This window comes from Thermobia domestica, chromosome 7 (assembly GCF_964235325.1).
Source record: "Thermobia domestica chromosome 7, izTheDome1.hap1.1, whole genome shotgun sequence".
Lineage (NCBI taxonomy): Eukaryota > Metazoa > Arthropoda > Insecta > Zygentoma > Lepismatidae > Thermobia > Thermobia domestica.
The window spans coordinates 258,672,253-258,697,228 of NC_137460.1; the positions used below are offsets into that span (position 1 = coordinate 258,672,253).

General features: G+C 34.5%; 1 protein-coding gene across 2 annotated transcripts in view; it reads left to right on the plus strand.

The window, feature by feature from the left end:
- Positions 1-24,976, plus strand: part of LOC145689054 (uncharacterized) — a 287,546-nt gene that overhangs the window by 183,009 nt on the left and 79,561 nt on the right. The window contains exon 6 of one of the 2 annotated variants that reach the window (XM_081763184.1): positions 17,238-17,546. The exons of the other annotated variant lie outside the window; for it this stretch is intronic. Within the exon in view, the coding sequence (XP_081619310.1) occupies positions 17,238-17,546 (309 nt within the window). The remainder of the gene's footprint in view (positions 1-17,237; positions 17,547-24,976) is intronic. 2 annotated transcript variants of the gene reach the window in all.

Below are 24,976 nucleotides of genomic sequence, written 5' to 3' on the forward strand. Positions count from 1 at the left end.
TTTGATTACGTATTATGTTGTTTTAAAAATATTTGTGTACTACTTTTTAAATAACATTATTATTTAATTTTAATAACTGTATGTTAAAACTATTTTGTTTGTTACAAACTAAATACAACTAGTATCAAAGAAGAATTGTTCTAAAATAAAAGTTGTTTAAAAGTAAAAACTGAATCAAAAGGGAGAGCAAAGCTCCCGTATACTTATTAGAATGGGCGCCCCCTAACACTTCCTCAAGAATTTTCCATTCCACATAGCAACTTTTCTCTATTTTTCTCCTGTATTTCAAAACTATTTTGTCTTTTTTCCCACGTCTTTCCACTTTAATTGAGTCACACTAAAATAATCAGTAAATAAGTAGCGTTTAAACAGAAAAAATGTCAAGAAATGAAAAAAATGTTAAGACATGCAAATCGGTAAGTCTTATTCAGTTGAAGAATGAGTAGCAGTAATAATATGCAATGAGTATCAAAATTGCATTATTAAGTAGCAGATTGGACTTCTTGTCGTTAGTCGTCTCCTAACCGTGACACACAAACTCTTAACACTGATACATATACTCCGTATGTAATCAAAAATAACGGTATAGAAAGTTGATGTGTTTACAATGTATCACCATTCGCCATATGGCGACCCTTGTTGTACCACTACAGAATATTTTTTTAAGTAAGCAATTCGTATCAAAACCAAATTAAAGCTTTTCAAAAATGCCTTTAGTCTCTTCGATAAATGCTGTATAAACTTGGAACGAAAAATCAATATTTTCACCTTATTATTTTGAACATAAGTTGGGATAGTACTGAGTTGATGTCACTAATAAGTAGTTCCTAAGAACTAGATAGTAAACAAATAACTAACAGTGCTTTTTCCTTTATAATAATAATGAAACTTTTCTTACAGGACTTTAATTGGCGGTGCTGATTTACTAATAGTTATAATTTAATTAACATAACCTTCATATTGTGTTATATGACATTTGCCTTATTGAATTTCCAAATTAAGTCTAAATATGCTGCTGTATTGACTAAAATTTTATTTGTGAACTTTGGAGATGGCCAGATTGCAAAATCAGGCAGATCATAAATCTAGCATAGAAACAGGTGTATGTATGAAGGCTTTGGCTAGAAACGAACACATAAATAAATTAGATTTAAAATTATACTCTGTACATTAGTTTTCCAAATTGAAAGTAATATAAATAAATTTACAGTAATATCTAAAATTATTTAAAATAAGAGTGTACACGGTATTTGAGCACGCTGAAAGCAGTCCAGCTTGTTTCTTGTTCTTGTTCTTGTTCTTCTTCTAAAACCACATTGGTGGTTGTATATTGATTAAATAGTGCAGCCATTAGCCATGTCAACTATTACACTATAAATTGTTAAAAAGTAGGAAACTTGAATTCAGCAAATTCATATACACTCATATTGTCGACAAGTTGTAAATCAAAATGGCGCAGGCATATTGACTGAAATCGCCCGTGTTAAGCTATTTATTATACAGCTAAAAATATTGTAAATATTAATATCATTATCATCAGAAATGTGCACACGCATTAAAAATTTGTATTATACAGAAAAAGAACTACAAAATAACATTTGTATGAGACTAAAATTGTATTAAACTGGAGTTTGAGATGGTTCTTCCTATACCGACGCCATGTTGCCTCGAACTTCTTTCTGCCAGCAATAAAGCACGGAAGTACGACGTTAGGATTATTTTATTATTATTCTTCCTTAATTACAACTGAAATGTTATATCTTCAGATACAAACCTGGATCCCACTCACATATATAACTGATTGTATTATGAATTACGACCTTGTAACTTTTTTTTTTTTTTTGGAAAATGATAAATTAAGCAGGACACTCACCAGTTACGACTCTAAATACCTGTATAAGATTCTTTGATTTTTTTTATTTAGTATAGAATTCAACTTCTGTAAGACTTCTAAACATATAAATGTTAGCGAATTAAATTTAAGCAGACAACATTTAATAGATACGGCTGTTAAATATGTAGTGGGTTCTACGCTAAGAATAAATCGGATTTAATGTAATTTGAAACTGATAAAACCACACTAAGGATAGCTCTTGTAACTAAAGTAAATGTTGTATGATGCGCCTTTGGATAGCATATACGTAGTTTTCAGTTCAAATAGCATTCATATAAAGTATATGAATAAAGAATCTTACTTTGTTTTCGGACCTTATTCAGCAAGATCAATCACTAATAATATCCCTTTATTTTCACGCCTCATCTCATTTTTCATAACTCAAGGTGTTTACTTGTAGATAAGCTTCATAAACTCTCAGATAATAGCCTTAAAGTGACACCATTCAGCATGATGATGTAAGAACATACAAGGTAGGTTTCTTCCAAACTTCTTTAGTTTTAAATGCATAAAAATTGATATTACCACAATTCTATGTCCATCAAAAGATATGTTTTACTGGTATTACTGATAATTGTAGAAGAAATTATTCAATGGTAAGTAGAAAAGAAAGATAATTCATCTACTGTAGTCCTTCTTTGCACGGAAAGAATAACATTTTTGAGTAATAATTAAAATACAGGGTGGCGCACGAAATGTCATACCATTCGTTTCGTTCATTACACATGTATTTATCATCAAAATATCATAAAATGTGTGCAGAATTAATTGTATGAGCATGGAAATTTAGTTCAATGTGATCACCATTTTGTTTCACAACCTCTTACAAGCGAACCTTCACATTGGTCACGACTTTCTGCACAAGTCTTCTGAAATTAGACAGCACAACTGCATGATGGGAGCCCTGAGTTGAGCTGCACTTGCAGGCTTACTTTCAAAGACATTATGTTTCAAATAGCCCCACAAGAAGAAGCCTAATTCAGAAGGCGTCCCTCTTGTTGATTTTCTAGGACTTCGTGTCAAAACAACGCCAACTGCTTCAATGTTTTCAGGGGGTGCGGACACTTGGTTCGCGCCATCGATTCTTCTCCACCACAGACCCAGTTGTTTCAAATTGACGATATAATCTTTGAATAGTCTGTTTACATAGAGCCCATTTTGTACGAAAATGTACACGAAAACGTCTTTGTGTCGCTACAATACTCCTCGTTTCTGTAAAAACCAGTACAACCTTTTACCTTCTGCTCAACACTCAATCTGCTCTTATGCGCCATCTTGAAAACTGAGATATTCGATACTATCTTCTCGTGACATCTACCGGATTTTCCATAAACCAAAATATACGAATACATGTTTTCAATACTCCATCTCTAATATTACACGTGTAATGAACAAAACAAATAGTATGACATTTCGTGCACCACCCTATATATATATATATATATATATATATATATATATTTTTTTTTTTTTTTTTTTTTTTTTTTTTTTTTTTGCTAGGTACTTGTTAACGGAAGTTCAATTATGCTGGAATTACGTAAGCCTTTAACACAATCACTCCTAGTTAACTTTTCACGATTCTAAGGTAGAGTCAAACCATTTTCTCGCACCCCAAAATAGTGAATTCGATTTAATTAATATAAATCGTCCGGTAGACTATTTGTTCTAGTTTCAGTCCTCCAAAAATGCTTTTGTCCAAGTTGAGACCAAGTTAAATCTTGTAAATTTGTACGATTCTCTCCATTTTGTAGAAACTGTAGCTAAAATTCTTAACTCTCAAAATGAATTTTATAAAAGGCATCCGTAAATGAAATGAGACTTTAGTTCCCTAAAACAAGCAACTTGTCTGAATTGCTGCAATTGAAAAGTAAGACGGTTTTTCAATTTAATCCTGTTTGTATATATATATATAGGAAAAGAGGTTTTCCATTAAGTAAACCTCCTCAGAAATCATACAAGTCATGAAACTTGGAAGTCAATTAACTAGTAGAAAGTATGTTTTATTAAGCATATTTCTTGTAATAGCATCCATCTATTCCGTACTGATATAGTAAATAATATGGCTTGACGTATAAATAATAATGACATATTAATCTTCCTGAACCAAGTGGGTAGATAAATATGTATTACCTTTAGAAATTTATAGAAAGAGAAATTGTGGAAACTTAGCCTTTTGAGATATTATATGACTTTTGTCGGAGATTCTGCTCAACACGGCGCTGTGTAGCCATTCTATTGTAGTTGTAAACCTAACCGTCGGACGTAAATATCGGGAAATTTTTACATAGAGCCGTTTGTGTATATTGAGACTACCGATATGATTCATTTCCATGAAATTAGGAATTTCACCTTGAATGCATTGGTAAAGTAGGGAATTTTACTAGCGTACATGTTACCTCTGAACCTTAGACATAAAGTCAAAAAATTTAGTGTATAATGTTGATGTTATTGATATATATATATATATATATATATATATATATATATATATATATATATATATATATATATATATATATATATATATATATAGTAAATATAAATTCATTTACAGGGTTTTGTAAATTGTATTCAAAAGATCGGCGGGAGGTAGAAAAATATTATTATTACAAGTTTCTTCTACCTTCTACACTTCCTGATCATGAAGGTACGTTTGGTATATAAGGGTTCTTTGATACACACAGTATGAATCTGTCATCCACTTATGTGTACCTAATAGGGAGAACTTGGAGAAAATGGTCGCGGAAGGAAGCGTCGCAAAATGTTGTTCGCTTTAACATGAGGGACAACACATTACAGACAAATTTAAATACTAGGAAATTATTTTATGAAAAACAAGAAAATTCAAAAATATTACACAGTGCAATAGTAGAAGCGGAGAAGAAATATATTCGTGCACTACTTCAGTAAGCCAGATGAAATAACTGAAAGAAGTACCAACATTATAAACAACAGAGGGTACAAGGAACCTATGGAGAGTAAAACAATTAGATGGTCAATTCCCGGAATAAGTCAGCCAGGAACATGTAGATAGAGATACATTTCAGTGGATTAAAATGCGAGACTTACACCCAGAAACAGAACACTTCATGCAAGAAATACAAGATCAGGTAACAAATACAAAACATTACAGAAAACACATTCTGAAAAATGTCTGCATACAAGATGACAAATGCAGAAGATGTCAAATATATTAAGAAACAATACAACACATCACAAGTTGATACTTCATGTTAACAAACTGAATACAAGGAAAAACGCGACAAAGTGACGAAAATCATACATCAAGAAATATTTATGAAACAGAAAATAATACCAGAAGCACCATATTACACATACCAACCGAAAACTAAACTAGAAACAGACAAACAGATATTTTACTGGTAACAGAGTAATACTAACTAATAAAGAAGTACACCACTAGAGAGCAAACATCACAGTAATAAACAAAGAGAAAGAAGTAGTCATAAATAAATAAATAAATAATAGACATCACTATACAAAAGACAACAAACCTACAGAAAGCATATAGAGTAAAAATTTTAAAAATACAAATAACTAGCCAAACAAAAAATGGAAGTCAAAAATGTGAAAATACCAATAGTAATATCAGGTACTGCAATAGTCCATAAGACGTTGAAAAGACACTTGAAATAATTAGAATTGAGGAAAAAACCATAAAAACATACAGAGGAGTGTAGTATTGCACACACGGAGAATTGTAAGTAACTCCCTGCAAACTCCAGAATAAGGAGAAAACAGGGAGAAAAATAATATACTTGGATGACCCCATGTATTGCTATATCGCTTGCTCAGATGAGGAACGGAGAATACCCATAATAATAATAACAAGAAGAAGAAGAAGAAGAAGAAGAAGAAGAAGGAGGAGGAGAAAGAAGAGGAGAAGGAGGAGGATAAAAAGGAGCCGGTAGCGACATCTGATATGCATACTACGTATCAACGATTCAATTGTGAGTGATCTGACTTCTTATTGATTTTAGTGGGATGTAACAACATAATATATATTATAATGTCTATCTGGTAGAGACAATAATAGTCCGACATTTACCTCTTTACCAATGTATTAAAATATTACAAAACTTCTTTGTAAGTACAAAGAGAATAAATCAGAGTATTTCCTTATCACAAGTAGAGGTGAAGGAAGGAAACACTTTTGCACGGGAACCCTTTAGCTCATGTAGGGATGTTCCAAGAACCGGTTAACCGGTTTCGGTTCGGTTTGTAGTTTAAACCGAATCAATCGGTTTGGACTTCAAACCGGTTCGGTACGGTTCGGTTTGTAAACTGTTTGGTTCGGTTTGTAGAATGGTTCGGTTCGGTTTAAGAACTGTTGGGCCCTTTTTGAGGACTGTTTTGTTCGGTTTCAGTTCAATGTTTGAAATCGACAGAAACGCAGTTTGCATTATTAGGAACCGTCCACCCAGACATTATAATAAGACTGAATGTTACGTTTTTCGGTATAACTTTATTCAGATTAAAATTATTTCGATAGTGCTGAAACAATTGAGGGGTCGTACTTGTGTGGGTACTTTTACTGATGCTTTGGATTTTGGAATAAAACTCTTAATATCACTTGGAAGACAACTTTACGGCATGGGCTGATTTAGGAGATACCGTGGTAGGGGGGCAGTTACTTGAAGGGTGGATGCTCTTCCAGGAGAGGAGAAGAATGAAACATTAAACTCATCTTGAAATGACTAGGGGGAGGCATGATTTACGCCCTGTATGTGGAATATATCGTGGTGCAATATTATCATGTAACCAAGAAACAGAGAACAGTTTCTTTGTTTTTGAGAACAGTTACTTTTGTCGCGTTAGCGTGGTCAAATTGATTCTGATGACGTTACACAGTATGGCGCTAAATTCGTTGTACAAAAACAGAGGGGTGATTCCTGAGAGCAAAACAAACAAAAAAAAGTTCCAGTACACATAGGGTGAAAAGCGTGTCGTTTACGTGTTATAGGCTACCGAAAGCGCGGGAAAACAAACTTTAGAGTTAAATATTGCACAAACTACTGATTGTAGACGTGATGCGGCATGATATCGACAAAGGATCCTAACCTGCTCTATCCAAATTTGCAGTTTTCAGATTTGTGCAATGGCGGCGCAGGGGATTCCCCAAAGGACGTTAGGGATTCCCTGACACTTTATGACGTAAATTGAGTGGACAACAACATGTAAAAAACATTTCACTGCCTGGAAATAATACTACGTGGCAGGTCAGTACTCATACACGAAGATAAAAGATGGCGGGTGGAGTAAAAATTACTATGTGTGATTGCATACCTCCTCAAAAAGTACTAGTAAAGTCGTTGTACAAGAATTTACTGGAAACTTTACATCGCTAGAATGCAAAAATACGTACGGCACAAGCCGATAAGTAACAGAAAATAAAGAAATTCCGATTGCTGATCTCATATTAATGATATCGCAACGCTTTTGAGAACGCATCTACCTTTACAACTACAGTAACTGAACAAGGATTACGGACAAATAAATAAATAAATAATACACATAACTGTTTTAGCACATTCATTTCGATCAGTATATCACACAAATGCGACTACAGTATGTTTTTTCTCAACCAATGTTCTAAACTGACGGATGTGAAACAAAATATTCCTTCCATTCAAGAAATTTGTACGTACTGTAACAGGAGTCGATATTTCTAGTTCCAAATCGTATAACGGGATTGCATACAGAAGGTAGTTGTAGGGAGCAAGGTACAGACGGGAGTCTTTGTTTACATGGAAAGAGGATGGTTGTCAGAACGAACACTGCAAAAGGTGTTCAAAGTTTCGACCCGCCGCTTCAATGCAAAGGTAACAGCGGCGTCGAAGGGAAAGACGCTGTGAACGCGTTGAAACACTCCTGGCGTTTCCTGAATGCTCCACACTGCAGCAACAATTCGAGCAACCAAATCCTCCTCTGATTGCACAGGCGTCGCGTAGATTAGTTGTTTCATATAGCCCCAGAAAAAGAAATCTAAGTGGTTAAGGTCGGATGAGCGAGGTGGCCAAGATACCGGTCCTTCTCTACCGTCCATTTGTTCGGAAAGGATGCGTGGCGACAATTTCGCACCTCCACAGCAAATGTGCTGCAGCACCGTTGTGCATAAACCACATGTATCGATGAACAACCAGTGGCAGAGTCTCTAGTAGTTCAGGAAGAATTTCTTTCAAAAATATCCGATACTCCCACCCGGTCAGGGATTGTGGTAGTAGGTACGGTCTGAAGAGAATTATCAACGATTCACGTCCACACATTCATAGAACACCTTTCCTGATGAGCACGAGTTGACATTACATATGGGTTTGCCTCAGACTACAAATGTTGAGTGTGAGTGTTCATCACTCCATCATGGGAAAACATAGTTTTATCTTTGAAGTGAATATAAGACATGAAGCGGGATATATTAGCATGGTTCGCGTACTCACTGGACAAACTCCCACCTACATGGATGGCGTTTAATGCATGTACCCTTTGGACATAGAAAGAGTACATCTAATTTTCGTGAAGCATGTTCCAAACCTGTCGATGATAGGTGCTAATTTCAGCAGCTACTACCTGTGTGCTGGTGGACGGTTTTCTCTGATCTCAAGCAAGAATTTCTTCCTCAAAAGCCACAGTCCATACGGTTCTGTTTCCTCCAGCATCGGACCTGTGTGCTTCCAGTAATCCTGTTTCTTTTAATCTTCCATCTACACTAGAAAACGTTGCGTGGTGTGGAATTTTAAGATTAGGAAACTGTTGTCTGTACACCCGTTGTGCCACACGGCCATTACCGTCCGCATTCCCGTATGCCACATCAATGTCTGTCAATTCCTCACATGTGTACTCCTCCATTACCTCTGAAATCACAGTCGTTGGCCGTATGGTGACGAAATAAAGCGAAATTAAAGTGGGAAATGGTAGATGTTTCCTCGCCATTGTGTTCACTGTCCAGAATCGAAGGTAGCGAGATTCCAACTGTTCTGTCATAGAATTATATTTGTGTGTACGATTAGCAAATGTACAAAACCTACATCGTGACGGAGAAGATACCACACCCAGAGTCATAGCTACGGAAGGGGGGGGGCAGCTGGTAGCAAGAGGGCGCCGAACAAGCAATAAGAAAAAAGAAGGGTTGAAAATGAGTAAACGATGTGGTGCCCCGTAAAAATATTGGCGCCCTATTAAATCAATATTGTCGGTTTGCAAAGAAATAGATTTGTTAAAAATTTTCTTGCTCGCTACGTTCGCAATCCAAACGTTTCAGTAAGACTCATAAAAAGTTTATACTTATTATTTACAGAAAGTTATTATATATGATTTATTAATAACGATGTGATGTACAAGGTGCCGAGTATTGACTTATATTGTACGTAGGAGCGTTTTCAAAATCAGAAACCATCAAAGTCTGAAATATGTGTCCGGCGTTTTGATGGTGATGAGTCTGGTTAGTTACTAATACTAATCACGACGGTGAAAATGAAAGTATGAAAAATGAGAGAAATGAAGACACACATGCAAGCTGCTATTTGAGCGGGAATGTTAAAAGTGAAGGTAAACACGGGGAATAATAAGATTTTCGAATTTGAAGCAGTTGTAGAATAGGGGCTTAACAGGTCAGAACTTAACCCAATGAATTTCATCTTTTTTGAAAGACTGATCACTACCAGTGATCTTTTTTATTGCGTTGAAATATGAAATGCTTCTAATTTGAAAGAATTTATTGGGATCATTTCTCCATCAAATACTTGTATTGCCAGGATTTTTTTTTTTTTTTTTTTTTTTTTGTGCATCCGCGGTATCTAGTTGTGTGATATTTTTACCTATCTACATGCATACAAAAGATATACAAACATTATATATTATATATATATACTGCAATGAGTACTTTCAGGCTCATTGCTATTTTATTCTTTTATTATACACATATCTGCTAAGTGGTCGTATGTTACGAGTGAGTTAAAGATTAACTTCAGCACCATATGGACACAGCTGAATTCGCTTTGACGGAGTTCGCTTAAGTTTTGGTTAGCCAATAGTAAACGAAACCACGTTTCAAACCCTTTGGATAGTTTAGTTTGTCAAAGTTCTACCGACTGTTCTGAACGGTACGATTCGGTTCGGTTTGTGAACGGTTCGACTTGGGTTGGGTTGGGTTCGGTTTGGGATCGGTTCGGTTCGGTTTCGGCTAACCGTTCCAAACCGGTTTAAGTGGCAAATCGAAACCGCGGTTTACGTTTTCAGGAATCGTCCACCCCTAAGCTCATGGCAGCCTCCAGAGGTTTGGGCAATGTAAAACTTCTTTATTCAGGGCGATCTCAGAAGCAGGTGTAGGTTATGCGATCACTGTTGAACTGATGCTTCGGTTCTCTTCAGATCCATTTTTATAAGTAATTTGTGGCTGGCTCGTTCTTCCTTGTGTTCCGTCGTGCTGGCTTCGTGTCTCCCTGTTTACTTCAAGTGTATCGTCTGCTTGTAAACAATAGCATGTTTTGTATGGATATAACATGTGCTCGCACTGTGGTCGCGCTCGGGGATCCTTATAATATAAACATGAGTGTATCCAGAAGCAATGCACTTAAGAAAATAACTGTCTTGAAACTTTCAAAATTATGAAAACTTATTAATGATATTAAATGACACTTTGTAAAATTTGCATGGAGATAAGCAGTAAGAATTGAGATATATTTCTGCTGTTTCACTCGTGTCTAACCTGATTTGAAATATGGTTCTGCTTACCTTTAGAATAGACGTACCGTTGTTGTCGCATTTTTAACTTTCCGAAACGTTAGTAGAGTAAATTTCAAATATTAAGCAATAAACAAAATCCAAAAAACCTTATTAGCTAAAAACCTTAGACATTGTTTTTCAGTTTACTCGCCATTGTCAATACACGACGTTAGTTTTTGTTGGCAGTAGCATATTGAATAATCTGTTTTAAAATTATTTCTTTCCTTGAGTCCTGTTGTTTTTAAACATTCTTGGATAAGTTACTTTTGATTTTGATAATGATATATCAACAAAGTTAATTAATTAAAAAAAAAAAATTCTGCCCACGTACATAAACTATAGTCAAATCTACTTAACCACTCACCAGTTATTTAAAATATAAATGAGAACAGTGTCAGTTGCTTCTTAAAATGAAATCAGACATAATAATCTCTAGACACTTTTTGAAATTTGACAAATTGCTTCCAGCTGTGAATATTTTGGATCTTTCAATCATAACATTTAATTCCTTAGTTTCTTTTTCTTCTATGCTTTATATTCTGTGAAAATGCTTTCTATGTTCTATGTTACGGAACATACAGTTCGGCTGTCTGTCGACAGGTATTAAAGATAAAAGGGTATCAAAGATAAGAGATAGCAAGAAATTGTCTTCTTCGTATGGATTCCGTAACTACAGAAGAGCTTCCATTTCTACTTTTATCCATCTACCAATTTTGGTTTCAAACTGCGCTCTCATAGCTTAAAAGTCTATTGCATTGCCACTATGTAAAACGAAATTCGTTTGCTTGAAGTGTTCGCTTAGGTTCCTACGTTCCGAGATAAATGAAAGAAAGAAATAATCTTAAAAATATGGAGGAAATATGACGAAGAACAAGTGAGAAGTTCATCGTTATTGTTCTTGCTTTAATATTCCTTTTCCTCCTACATTTCTTCCTTCTAGCCTAATGAAGCATCAGCGAAAGTATAACTTATTTTCATTTACGGTGCATTTCTCTCTTTTACTAGTAGGCTGGGCCGGCTCTACCACATGTGCAGCACGTGAATTTGCACGAGACAACAGGTTTCGAGATGCGAGAAAATCTGTCATAACTATATTATTTAAAATAAGTATTTATTGTTGGAAACACACCTCATGATAATGGTGGTTAAATTTACGAAGCTGACCTTCTATGTGAATACTACATTCATAAATCATGTTTAGGTCGCATTAGTTTAACGTCCCATGGACAGTGCTAAAGCAAATGGTCAAACAAATCCCACTATGAGTTGCTTGATTGTTGTCAAATACAAGAACTCAATTCTCGAACAGTAGCAAACACTGTTTCATTTAGCTAGTTATCACAGTTTTGATATGAAAACTAGTCTTGTCTTTATTACAAAGAAGTTCTTATCAATGAAGGTGGAAACAAGTTTTTGTTTTAATTTTGTAACAGATGTAGAAGGAAAATCAAGAAATAAATATAAAAGGAGCTAGTTGCACTGAATTACGTACAAACTGATATATTGAGACTGAAGCTCGATATTGAATTGCTTAAAAACAATTACCATTTTTCGTCTTCACGTCTGTTTGCTTTATCTTTCACTAGAGTGATAGATTATTATTTAGAGAAAAGAAACATACTCAACAAGATTGTATTTGAAGTGTTTGGGTCTTTCTGAGTGTGAGTGCGCTTTTCCTCCCCTTCGTTGTTCATCATAGGGTAGCATACTTAAAATCGTAGCTTTAATATTTGATCTTTCTAGAGAAAGGGGCGGCAAATGATGACATTGCAAGGGGCGACAAACTGCCTAAGGCCGGCCATGCTAGTAGGCACATTGTTTTCTATGATCTAATATTTATACTTGGCGTTACATACTACCTGCCTCACTTTTCCGTTATTATTATTATTCGTGATGAAGACAATGAAAAATGTACATCTGATAGGCGATATAGGAGCAGAAATTAACCAAATACTTTTAAAGAACAGTGATTCAAAATAGTTCTCCGCTTAAATTAATTATTTTATGTTTTCTGTTATATCTCAAAGTTACGTGATTTTTGCTAATGAATACGAAACCCTTAACTGGAATCGAAGTAGAAGCACACGTTGGAAAACAAGTATCTTTTAGTCGTTCAGTTCGCCTAATATTCATTAAATTTCGAGCAGGTTTCTCTCTACTTCTGGAAATTTAAAATTTCCCAGCATGAATAAAAATAAATAGATTTTAACGTTTTCTGGCATGCACTAGTAGAAAATGAAGTAGATAAGTCAAACTCTAGCCATTATTGCTTTCTTTGTTAAAATCAACAGTTTAAAATTATGTAAAAGTTTCAAACTATTAATTTTACCAAATAATCATTTAATCTGTGATTCTTTAACTCATATCTGTTGGTGAAATCCAAAACAGTACGAGGAATTCTCGGATACCCAGTAGTATCTATTATTATGTGCTTTAATGGAAGGAGAGAAAGGTGAACCCAGAGTTCCAATAACTGTTTTTAAGGAAGAAATCTTCAAAACTGCTAACATAAATGTGAGGAAAGATTGTTGATAACCTTAAGATATTATCAGACATTTATAATATATCACTAGATCTCACTCAGACCATAATAACAGAAAAAATGCACAGGAGACAAGTTTATGCTGGTTGGATCCAAAAACTACTCATCCCACAGGTAATGGATATCCGTAAGCATGTTTGCTCCGACTGAAACAAATGTTGCAGGAAGGAGATGAGAGTTTTTGTGGTCATACCTTTAGATGAAAAATGGCTACATTATTTTGATCCTGAGAGTAAACAACAGAGCTTTATGTGAAAATGACATTTGAGTTTCTACTGAAAGTTATCTCGCTGATAACATATGGGAATATACAATTAATTATGACAACTGTAATGCTTAGTTGGTGAACAACCCCATACTGCAAGCTATGATCAAGCAAATAAATATATATTAATCATAACTTATAAAATTATATTAGAACTTCGCTTTGAAGAACGTTCAGAAATTACAGAAGAAATGTTAACGGAACAAATTTCAACTATAGCTTAGTGACAAATTTTAGAACAGTCTTTACTTACCATTGACTTGTTCACGTATTCAGTAGTTCATTCAGTTAGCGAAAATGCTTTTCAGAATATGCTTGTAATAAGATTTCTGAAAAAATCTAAAATTTTAGTGATATGTGGGGTTTGCTTGATGCTTATAATAAGATTTCTAAAAAAATCTAAAATTTTAGTGATATGTGGGGTTTGCTTGATGTTTATAATAAGATTTCTGAAAAAATCTAAAATTTTAGTGATATGTGGGGTTTGCTTGATGCTTATAATAAGATTTCTAAAAAAATCTAAAATTTTAGTGATATGTGGGGTTTGCTTGATGCTTATAATAAGATTTCTAAAAAAATCTAAAATTTTAGTGATATGTGAGGTTTGCTTGATGCTTATAATAAGATTTCTGAAAAAATCTAAAATTTTAGTGATATGTGGGGTTTGCTTGATGCTTATAATAAGATTTCTGAAAAAATCTAAAATTTTAGTGATATGTGGGGTTTGATTGATGCTTATAATAAGATTTCTGAAAAAATCTAAAATTTTAGTGATATGTGGGATTTGCTTGATGCTTATAATAAGATTTCTGAAAAATCTAAATTTTTAGTGATACGTGGGGTTTGCTTGATAGGTGTAGAAAGCTCCTGATGCGCCTATTAGGGACAGGGCGTCGCCAGGCCCGTATTCACGGGGGGCTAGGGGGACCGGGCCCAACCTAAACTTTGGCTGCCCCCTAAAAGTTTCATGGTAGGCTTGCAAATGAACTATAATATGGTGATGAAGTATAATATGATTTGGTCGGGTCCCCCCAACTTCTACCGGCCCCTCCCCCTAAATTTTTGGGCAGGCTACGGGCCTGGGCGTCGCAGCGCGCTGACCAGGTACTCGCCACTGTTGGCCATACTTTAGCCGGTCGGTAGCAGATGGCGCTGAAGCAGGCTTACGCCCACAAAATAGGCAAAATGGGCTGTTAAGCCACGGTTTTTTTTTTTTTTTTTAGGTAGAGTCCTGGGGAACGTATTTTAAAACAAATCAAGCAGTTACGTTATATCAAGTACTTTGATTTAAATATCGGATTAGGAAAACAAAATACTCTTCAAGATAGTACTAAGTATCATCAAACGAGTAAAAGTGGCGTTAAATAGTACTATTATATCATGTTTTAAACAGGAATATAAAAGTTCTTGAATTCAATGCTGCCTTTGTTCTAAATGGATAAAATTAAATGATACAAAATGTTTTATTAGTAATATATATATATATATATATATATATATATATATATATATATATATATATATATATATATATATATATATAAATTAAGAATTATGAAACATTAATTGAAGGTTAATACATGACACTATAGTCTTGCTTAAAAATATATTTTCTTATCAATAGAAAGCTCCAAAAATGAAGAACACTTAATCCAGTGACTAATAAATCATTATAACTTACAATAGAGTTTTTAAAAGTAACCTTTCCTATCTATTGAAAAGCGAAAATTATTACAAGTAAATCTCACAGTATGTAGATAATGTATTTTGTACATAAAGTATAAATTATTCTACGAATAGTTATCATAAAATAAATAATAATGTAATTTCTGTAAAAGTTATTAAAACAATAACGTGAACCTCATGTGAAAGATATCTGATTTTATGTAATTATCATAACTGTTTACTAATGAATAACACTAATAACTTTTAATTAATTAGTTAAAAAAATAGATAGTAATGTTTAATTAGAAAAATAGTATTCAATTCAATAGTAGAATATCGGTAATATTAATCAATAATTAGAATAATAGAACTTAATCAGAACATTTTAATTCTCGTACAACACTTCTAATTGTAATAAAAAAAACTAGTCATATTTTAGTTTCGTGACGAATTTTTAAAATTATCTTGAATAAATTATCAAAATATTAAATAGTAATTCTATTTTCAGGATTATATTAGAAAGATAGTACGAACAATTTTAAAGAAAAATACTTTATTTTGTGGTGAAGTATATGAAATTATTATAAGTTAATAACAATAATGATAAATAATAATATTTTCTTGCAGGATAAAAAGTAAGAATTATTATGAACAACTGCGAGGAGAATTTTTTATCATAATAATCTTTTTATAAATACAGCATGTATCGAAAAGGACTTTACAACTTTGAAAACTCATACTGATTTCTTTTATTTAGGTTACAGACATGTTTTTTGTGTAATTTTGTAGCAAAATATATCAATTCTTTTTATCCTATACCTAAAAACGTTCAATATGCCTTCTATTGACGATACGGCACAAAACCCAATCTGAAGTCGATTTCTGTAGAATTTCCACACAAAATTCCTTACAAGCAATTTTTATTATTATTATTATTATTATTATTATTAATTCTTGCACCATTTGTAATTTCTATGGTTTGAGATGCAAATAATTTTCTCAACACACACCCAACTGTCATGTGTGGGTCACCCGGCTGTCGAGAAGCACTCCGGATTGTTGATTTTGTAGATCTGTTCACAGAGTTTTGTCTCTCTTGCTCTACACCGTCCTCAGACGTGTGAGGACGACCTAAAGTTCTGCTGTGTCTTACCCGGAACATCCAGTTTCAATAAAACATTTATGCCACTGATAAATAGTAAGAATACCGGAAGAATATTTATCATACTTTGTACGAAAATTACGTTTAACAGTCGTCGCAGACTTGGATACTCCAAATCAAAACACACACCTAGTACTCTCTGGACCAGTAAAAGCAGCCATCTTTGGTGAAACTGCCGATAGCACTTGCTGTGGTTTGTTTCTGAGCTAGCGTACTACGTGAGTCAAAACTTGGTGTATTTTGCTACAAAATGACACCGAAACCATGTCTGTGAGATAAATGAATAATTCAATATGGATTTCAACGTTGTAAAGTCCGTTTTGATACATCCTGTATATTAGTTAAATGATATAAAATGCTTTAAACGTAAACTGAAAGAATTCATTAAAATATTTTTTTTTAAAATATAGAAGAAATTTAGTAGATAGAATTTCATAAATTAAGTAGTCAACAAGAGATAAATCTAAGATAGGGAAGTAAATAGAAAGTAAGAAAGATCTAATAACCAACTTAAGAAACTAGCTATATTTTTAAAGTTCATTTTAAGAATACTTTCTCAAGCAATAGATGGCAAGTAGATAGAAAGAAATTAAAATATTGTTTTGCAATCCATAATGTACCGGAGGATTAAAACATTTGCAGAAAATAGGTACAAATGTTTTTAAAAATGTCAATGAAATATTAAAAATAACTGTAAACTTGGTTAAAGTCCCAATGTAATTTTACAACTATCAATATAAATAAATTTCAGTTCAAGGTATCAAAATTGAGAGTAAAATGAAATAAACTTTTAGTCTATGTGAGAAAGTTAACTAAAAAAGAATAATATTCACCATGCTAATGCTAAGTCAAGACATCAAATTGGAAAGGACTACAATTTAAAAAGGCTGGCACGCAGGAACACAAATTTTGAAAGAAGAAATGACTTTTGATTTTGGACATGATTTTGTTTGTAACTTTCCCACAGGTGCAAAGGACAAAAGCCATAACGTGAGATGTTTTGGTTTATTGGCCGCAGCGGGATCAGCTGCAATTGGTCTTGTAAAGAACATATTTACTTGGCCACTCAACGTTGGGGGAAATGGACAAATTGATATTGGTGGAGGGGGTGGAATAGACGTGGGAGGAGGTGGTCAATTATCGGGAGGAGTGAGCTGTTGCGTTGAGTACGATCCGAGCAGATTATGCTGTAAAGCTCTACGATCAATGGGAGCTCAAGTACAGAACGATGCAGTCATAATTCCAAACACTGATGATTCCAAAGACGATCTCATCTGTAAGTAACATAATATTCAACATACATTTACACTGTACTGTCGAAATTTGATTGAATCTCTGAGAAAAAAAAAGTTAATGGTCTAAAGACAGGTTTTCGAGATGATTTCTACAATACGATATTGAATTTTGATTCATTGAAATGCAAAGTCACAGAAGGAACTGTCAAGTATACTTTTAGTGACACAACAATGATACCAAGTAATTATGGTTCTTATTTATTTTGGAACACATTTTGAAAGATTTACAGAAAAATTCAATACTTTGCATGAAAAGACATATTTATAAAGAACAAATTTCTGCAGGCGCTAAAATTAAATACAAAGTCATGGGTTTAGGAGTGTAGGGTTGCAAGTGTAAAATCATTACAAGTGATTTACGGTGGATAAAATAAGCAAGTGCATATAAAAGACAACTGTATCAGATACTATTTTCCACCAGCGGCGTATTTCTGCACAATGTACAGAGGCTGTATTTATGTTTACAAATGGATTTCTACTAGTATGAAACCATGACAAGCAACTCGTATCATTGCCAACACTCACTTGTTTTCACTACCCACTGTCGCTAACGTGAATGCTCTCTTCGGACGCATTCCCTCTCTTCCGCTCGGGTCTCACAGATTTGCCCTGCACTGACTGCGGTTAGACGGCATTCGTGCTTTTTAGTGGCCGCCTAGCACAGTTTGGTTTGTGTTTTTCGCACTATAGTTTTTATGCCATATATCCGTACTCCGTATGTATACGCAAATCGTAATAGAATTATAATTTTTCGATAAGTACTTCTGACGGCCTCATTGAATTTTATCTATATCAAGTGAGATATTTTCATATCGCCTAGAACAAATCATTTAAGAGAAAATAGGAAGGAAATTAGTAAAAGAATTATAATTTTTCAATTGTTTCTATGGTGCCCCAAAACTCCACACTAATTACTAGTAATTCAATGTAGTAATTATCTCGAACAAGTGTTTTTGGACTAATACTTTCTGGTTCTCATTTGTTCAATCACATACTTCTAAATTGCAATCACTGCACAGTGTGATTCGTAGTTGTAATTACATTAAAATACACAAAATATGAAATAAAAACATAGCATGATGAAATATCTCTACTTCTAGTACATAAGTAACAACATAATAATTACTTCTTGATAAAACAGTGTCACGATGTTGTTTGTGTCAAAAAGGTCAGTGTGATTGATTGTACAAAACATATTTATTTTTTGATTTGTTAGGTTCGGTTAACTTAGTTTGGGTTAGATTAGATATAGTTTGCGTAGCTTAAATTATCTTATGGTAGAGAAAGAAACATATGATACACATTGGCCTCCATCTAGAAAACACTAGATCCATCTCGTTTACCATCACATAAACTAACGATACACTCTTATAGAAGTACAAAACAATGGTGCAGTTCAACAACGTATCCAGAATACGTCACATGTACCTCACTTCGTCCTGTTTTTACTTTTTTTGACTTTATTAAAATACGAAGGGAATCCGAAAATAAGTTCCCCTTTTATTTTCCCCACGAAAGCAAACATCAATGCGGGAAACAAAGCAGTGTTGCAGGCGCAACACATCCAGGCACAAATGAGTATTGTTCGCCCACGAGCCTGCAGATGGCGTCGCAACGCCTGCACAAAGCAGAGACAAGTGTCTAAGTCTGAGCCTCATAGCTATGAATAAGGCGTGTTTTGACGTCGTGGTTAAAGAAGGAAGTGCAAGTGGTTGTCCGCTATGAATGGGCACATAGCGTATCGGGAGCAGAAATTGACGACAACAGCCTCATGGAAGTCTATGGGCCTGATGTGATGTCGAAAAACATGGTGCGGAGATCGTGTCGCCAATTCAGTGAGGGGCAGCAGCACGTGCTGGACACAGTGAAACCTGAAAGGATGTGCACGGACACTACAGACGAAAATGCCCAGATAGCGGATGACATGATTAAAGCCAACCGGCGTATCACCATCGATGAAGTAGCGGTGAAACTTGGCAGCTGTTTGACACTTCTTCGGTATACAGAGTACTGAATTTTTCCTGGAAGAGTTTTTGAAGCTTATAGACCGGTGTCAATGTACGTGGTACTTACCTGGAAAAATAAAGGTACGTTCAATCATTAATGTCACATGATATTTTTGCGCTAGCATGCCAACCTCTGTCCACAGTCGCTTGGGAAAACTTAATTTCGGATTTCCCCACGTAAAACATAAAACTATAAATAAAATCAAAATTCCTGACATGATAAAAAAAAATCGTCAGTCACATTCTCCGAAGTATATCCGTTACACTTCTTCTCAGGGGTGTAGCCAGCAGGTTTGTGTAGGGGGGGGCCGTCGTTTTTGAGGGGGGGCAGCTACAATGTACAAAGCCAAAAAAAATGTGTTGCTGCTAATGTTTTTGAGGCCTGAAAGAAGGGAAAATGTTGGTTTCCTTCTGGAAGACTAAGAACACTATTTTAGCTTATTATTATTATTATTATTATTATTATTATTATTATTATTATTATTATTATTATTATTATTATTATTATTATTATTATCCATAAATTATATTCAATATAGTTTTTATTATGGTTAATCAAGAACTACTGCTCGGGACCAAACGCTATACTTTTGTGCATAACTATAAAGGTAACCAAGAAAGTTCTGTCCCTTTTCGTGGAGGTCTGTGTTCAATTGGACCTCACACTGTAAGATGAATGCAAGTGGAGATAAGGCGAACGTCAGTTGTTGGTGTGGGTATATCCAACATACTACCTGGTTGTGGCAATTCAGACACACCGTGAACTTGCATAAAGACAGAGGGAACATGGGACATCCACAGAGCGTCATAAGAGCATGTATGCTGAACGAGTTCAAATGGAGGTCAAACGCCGCTGTAACAGGACAGAAGATATGCCAAGCCTTTGGTGAGGGTGTTGTGACGACGCGGACATTGCAGCGATGGTTTAACAAGTTTAAGAACGATGACGAAACACCCGAAAACACCACGTGCCAGAAGATCAACACATGTACAAAGAGGAACTGGGACTACAATTCAGTATGTGGTGAAACCATTCGGCAGCACATCCATCAACTTGTGAAGCATTACAAGTTGGGTCGATGGGTCTCTCATATTTTGACTATGGGCCAGAAGGCAACGCGGCAGTCGCCTGTGTTTATTTACTGTTTCGGAGCCATTTCTGGACAGGGTGTTGACATGTGATAAAAAATGTGTCCTATACGAAGCTCCACGGCGCCGTCATCATTGGTTAGCATCCCATGAACCGATTTCAAAACAGCAGAAACCAGCACTGTACCAAAAGAAGGTCCTTCTGTGTGTTTGGTGCATCGTGCATCGGGAACTGCTACCAGCTGGTCAGAGTATCAATTCAACTGTGTACTGTCAGCAGTTGAGCTGTGCTGAACAAAAACTCAAAACTCTGGAGCCATCACTTCTGAATTGCAAATGGGTCCTCGTTTACGGGACAACGCTAAGTCCCACGTGGCTAGGATGACTCAGGACACCATTTTCCGCCTTGGATGGGAAACAATATTGCAACCACTATATTCTCCGGGTATTGCACCGTCCGATTATCACCTGTTCCATTCTTTGGAGAATCACCTTAGAGGACGCCAGTTCAAATCCCTAGTAAAAGTCCAAAATGCACCTGATACTTTCTTCGTTTCACGGCCCACCAAGTTCTACCGCGAAGGATTCCATGGCCTTCCAGAACGTTTTCAGAAGGTCGTCGATGCTGATGGGGACTATTTTTGTCTTCCAGGTTAGCTGGTATATCGATGTTCGAAGGTGGTGGGTGAAAAAGCAACAAAACTTTTCCTGGTTACCTTTATATTTAAATTTAAGACCTTGTATACAGAACCTATCTACACAAGATTGATTTTCTTTGAAATTTCACTTAATTTCTTTATGGTTTCCTGACAAAAATATTTATTTATTATTCGTGACGAAAACAAAACAGAATTATTTTATTACACTGAGTAGAAATAAAAGAGAGCGAATGAAATCCAAATTGAAAGAAAGCATTGTTTCTCACCAAGTTTTCCATCCTCTATGTCTTTTAAAACATGTTAAAGCATATAAAATATACTGTACTTACAAATCAGTTTAGTACCTTTGTTTTATGGCTGTATTTGTAGTACCTTGTTAAAACGTTTGTCTTAAAACTGTCAAATATAAATCGCAGTAAATTGTGTAATCTGCTGTCACATGAAGTATCCTATTTTTCGATCGGTATAAGGAAGAGATACTATACTATTTTTCGATCGGTATAGAAAAACAATATTTCTCCATACTATTTTATCATAAATTATTAATTGTCAATAAACTTTGTTACTTTTAAATAAATGAAGCGAGATAATTTTACTATGATGTTTTAAAAGTTGGTCATTTGGGGGGGGGCAGGAAACCATTTGGGGGGGCGGGCCCCGATGGCCCCCCCTTGGCTACACCCCTGCTTCTTCTACAACTTATGGGTCAAGAAAGCACATAATTCTGATTTAGTCCCAAAAAAGAATAATTTATAAGTAGTAGCTGGACTTCCATTTTAGTTCCCTCACAACAATTCTTCTCGGTCACTCTGCAAGAATTATTTTTCACAGATCTTTGAATTATTTCAATACCATGAACGAAACGACTACTTTGTGTGCTTCCTTGGAACATGAAAACTCAAAACTCTGATTGTTACACAAAGAGAAATTATTAATTTTCATTATAACTTCAACCCCAATATGATAGAGATTATGTCAAAGAGAACTAGAAAATTAGCTAAGAACAATGAACATATAATATTAGTAACCTCTATCTTCAGAGTAAAGAAACTCTGTAGCCGTGAAAGAAAAACGGAAGAGAATTCGAGATTTTTAACCCATTTCATGATTCCTCTTAGTATGTTTGATGGATCTTTGTCCGTTTATTTCTTCCCATACTGTTTATGTACGCAAGTTCACAGGCCACATTAATTACACAGTCATACACAAAGAAATTAAATATAAATAAAATAAAATAAAATAAAATAAACAAAATACATCGAATGTATACAGTGGGGTCAATTGAAGACAACTTACGTTTTTACTTATTTATTTATATGGCTGTATTACGTGTAACCTTTCCATCCAAATTCCATGTTTTTCGCCCATAAAAACGAACTGACACGGTCAATTATCTCGGAGTTTTGAAATTTGGATTCTGTAACAAAATACATCGAACTCATACCCTGTGATTCGCTGCAGTTTTTTTTTTTTTTTTTCATAGCTGTATCACGTGTATCCTCCTTATCCAAAATTGCTTAAGTTCGTCGCCCATACCAAAAAATTGACACGGTTGATCTTCCTGCGGTTTTGAAATTTGGATTCTGTAACAAAATATATCGAATCCATACCCTGGATTCGGTACATAGAACTTTTATTGTGTGTGTGTGTGTGGCTGTGTTATCATATTTAGATCATTTTGTTTTAAATTAAGAACATTTAAAACTTCAATTTTTTTTAATGGAATAATTTAGAATATTTCTTGAATTTTCTTCCTACTCACAAATACAAATCTAGTTTATTGAACAGAAGAAAAAGCCATTTTCTTGAAAATCGCTCTTACTATTTTGTTTGTACTTTGTTTAAATAAATATTTCGTTCTGAGTAAGAGAATATAGTAATAGTAATTTCTCTTGGAAAAGAATTCACAAGAAGTCTTTTGTCCGTGCGGATGATTTTTTTCAGCACAATTTTTCTCAAGAAACGACTCACTTAAGTTCCTTTGTGTTTCATAAGTTAGAGTTTCAATAACAACCCTAAAATACCACGCACCACTAATTTTATTCGAATGCATATAATTTTATAATTTAAGTAATTTTTCCCGAAAAGATATATTTTATTGCTGATATTCTCTCCTGTCTTCTTCTTTCCCACCTCAACCATAGGTGGTGGGCAACATGGAAATCTTAAAACTTTTCTCTCCTTTGGGAGAGCTCTTTTACACTTTCATAAGGTCTCTTGTTCGTAACTGCATCTAGATATTCTATCGTTGGTTTTCCAGTTCCTGGTTCTGCTTCTGCCGTTCTCTCTATCAGCACGGTGATCCAATTGGAGTACCGAATAAGATATCCCAGCATACTGTTTCTTCTTTTTTCTATTATCTTCATGATGTGTCGTCCTTCATTAGCTTCCTTTAGTACGTCTTCATTCCTTTTCCTTTCGGTTCATGATATGCGCAGCATTCTGCGCCAACACCACATTTCAAATGCTTCCAGCTGGTATATTTCAGCTTTTGTATATATAACTCTAAATACATATAACAATAATGTAGAAAGTGGAAATTTATTGGTGAGGGTAATATTTTTCGAGCGATTTTCTCGAAACAGTTCAAGGTATTTTGTTCAGTCGAAAAATAAGTCTTTCATTAGAACTCATCAATATGACTGAGTCTTTATGTTCGAAAAAAAAAGAATATGTAATTTACTGCTAAGGTAAGTCTGTCTCGAACATTGTTTTAGGAAACATCTTAGGAAATTTTCTTCTATTCTAAAATTAAATATTTCATTAACAATCCTATAATAGATACGGAATTCCTCTTTAATTTAAAAGCTAATTAGTGGTAGAGTTAAGTTTGCCCAGTCAATTTTGTACCAAAAATAGATACGGAATTCCTCTTGGAAAGCCTTAAAGGGTAATTTACTGCTGAAGTTAAGTTTGACCAGATCATTTTGTACCACAAATAGATACGGAATTTCTCTTGGAAAGTCTGAAAGGGTAATTTACTGGTGGTGTTAAGTTGGCCCAGACAATTTTGTAAAAAAAAAATAGATACAAAATTCCTCTTAAAATGTCTTACAGGGTAATTTACTGATAAAGTTAAATTTGCTCAGACAATTTTGTACCAAAAATAGATACGGAATTCCTCTTAGAAAGTCTTTAAGGGTAATTTACTAGTGGAATTAAGTTTGGCCAGACCATTTTACCAAAAATAGATACGGAATTTCTCTTGGAAAATCTTAAAGGGCAATTTATTGGTGAAGCTAAGTTTGGCCAGACCATTTTATACCAGAAACAGATACGGAATTTCCCTTGGAAAGTCTTAAAGGGTAATTCACTGACAGAGTTAAGTTTACCCAGACGATTTTGTACAAAGAAATATTTTTTTCATATTTCTTAAATAATTATTTCTTAGCTACATAACACGGCGAAGAATGAGTCTATTTAGGATCATTTTCTCGAAAACGGTTCTGGAGATTTTATTTCGTATTTTATGAACACACTATCAAACCCTATAATAATAGATATACAATTTCTCTTTGAGAAAACAGAAGAAATTTTTACCTTGTACGGTTAAGATTTTATGAGCAACTTTTTCCAAGAATGCTCGGTCGGTTTGGTTTACATTTCAGAAATAAATATTCCATCGCAACTCTGGAACAGGAAAGTCAATTTCTTACA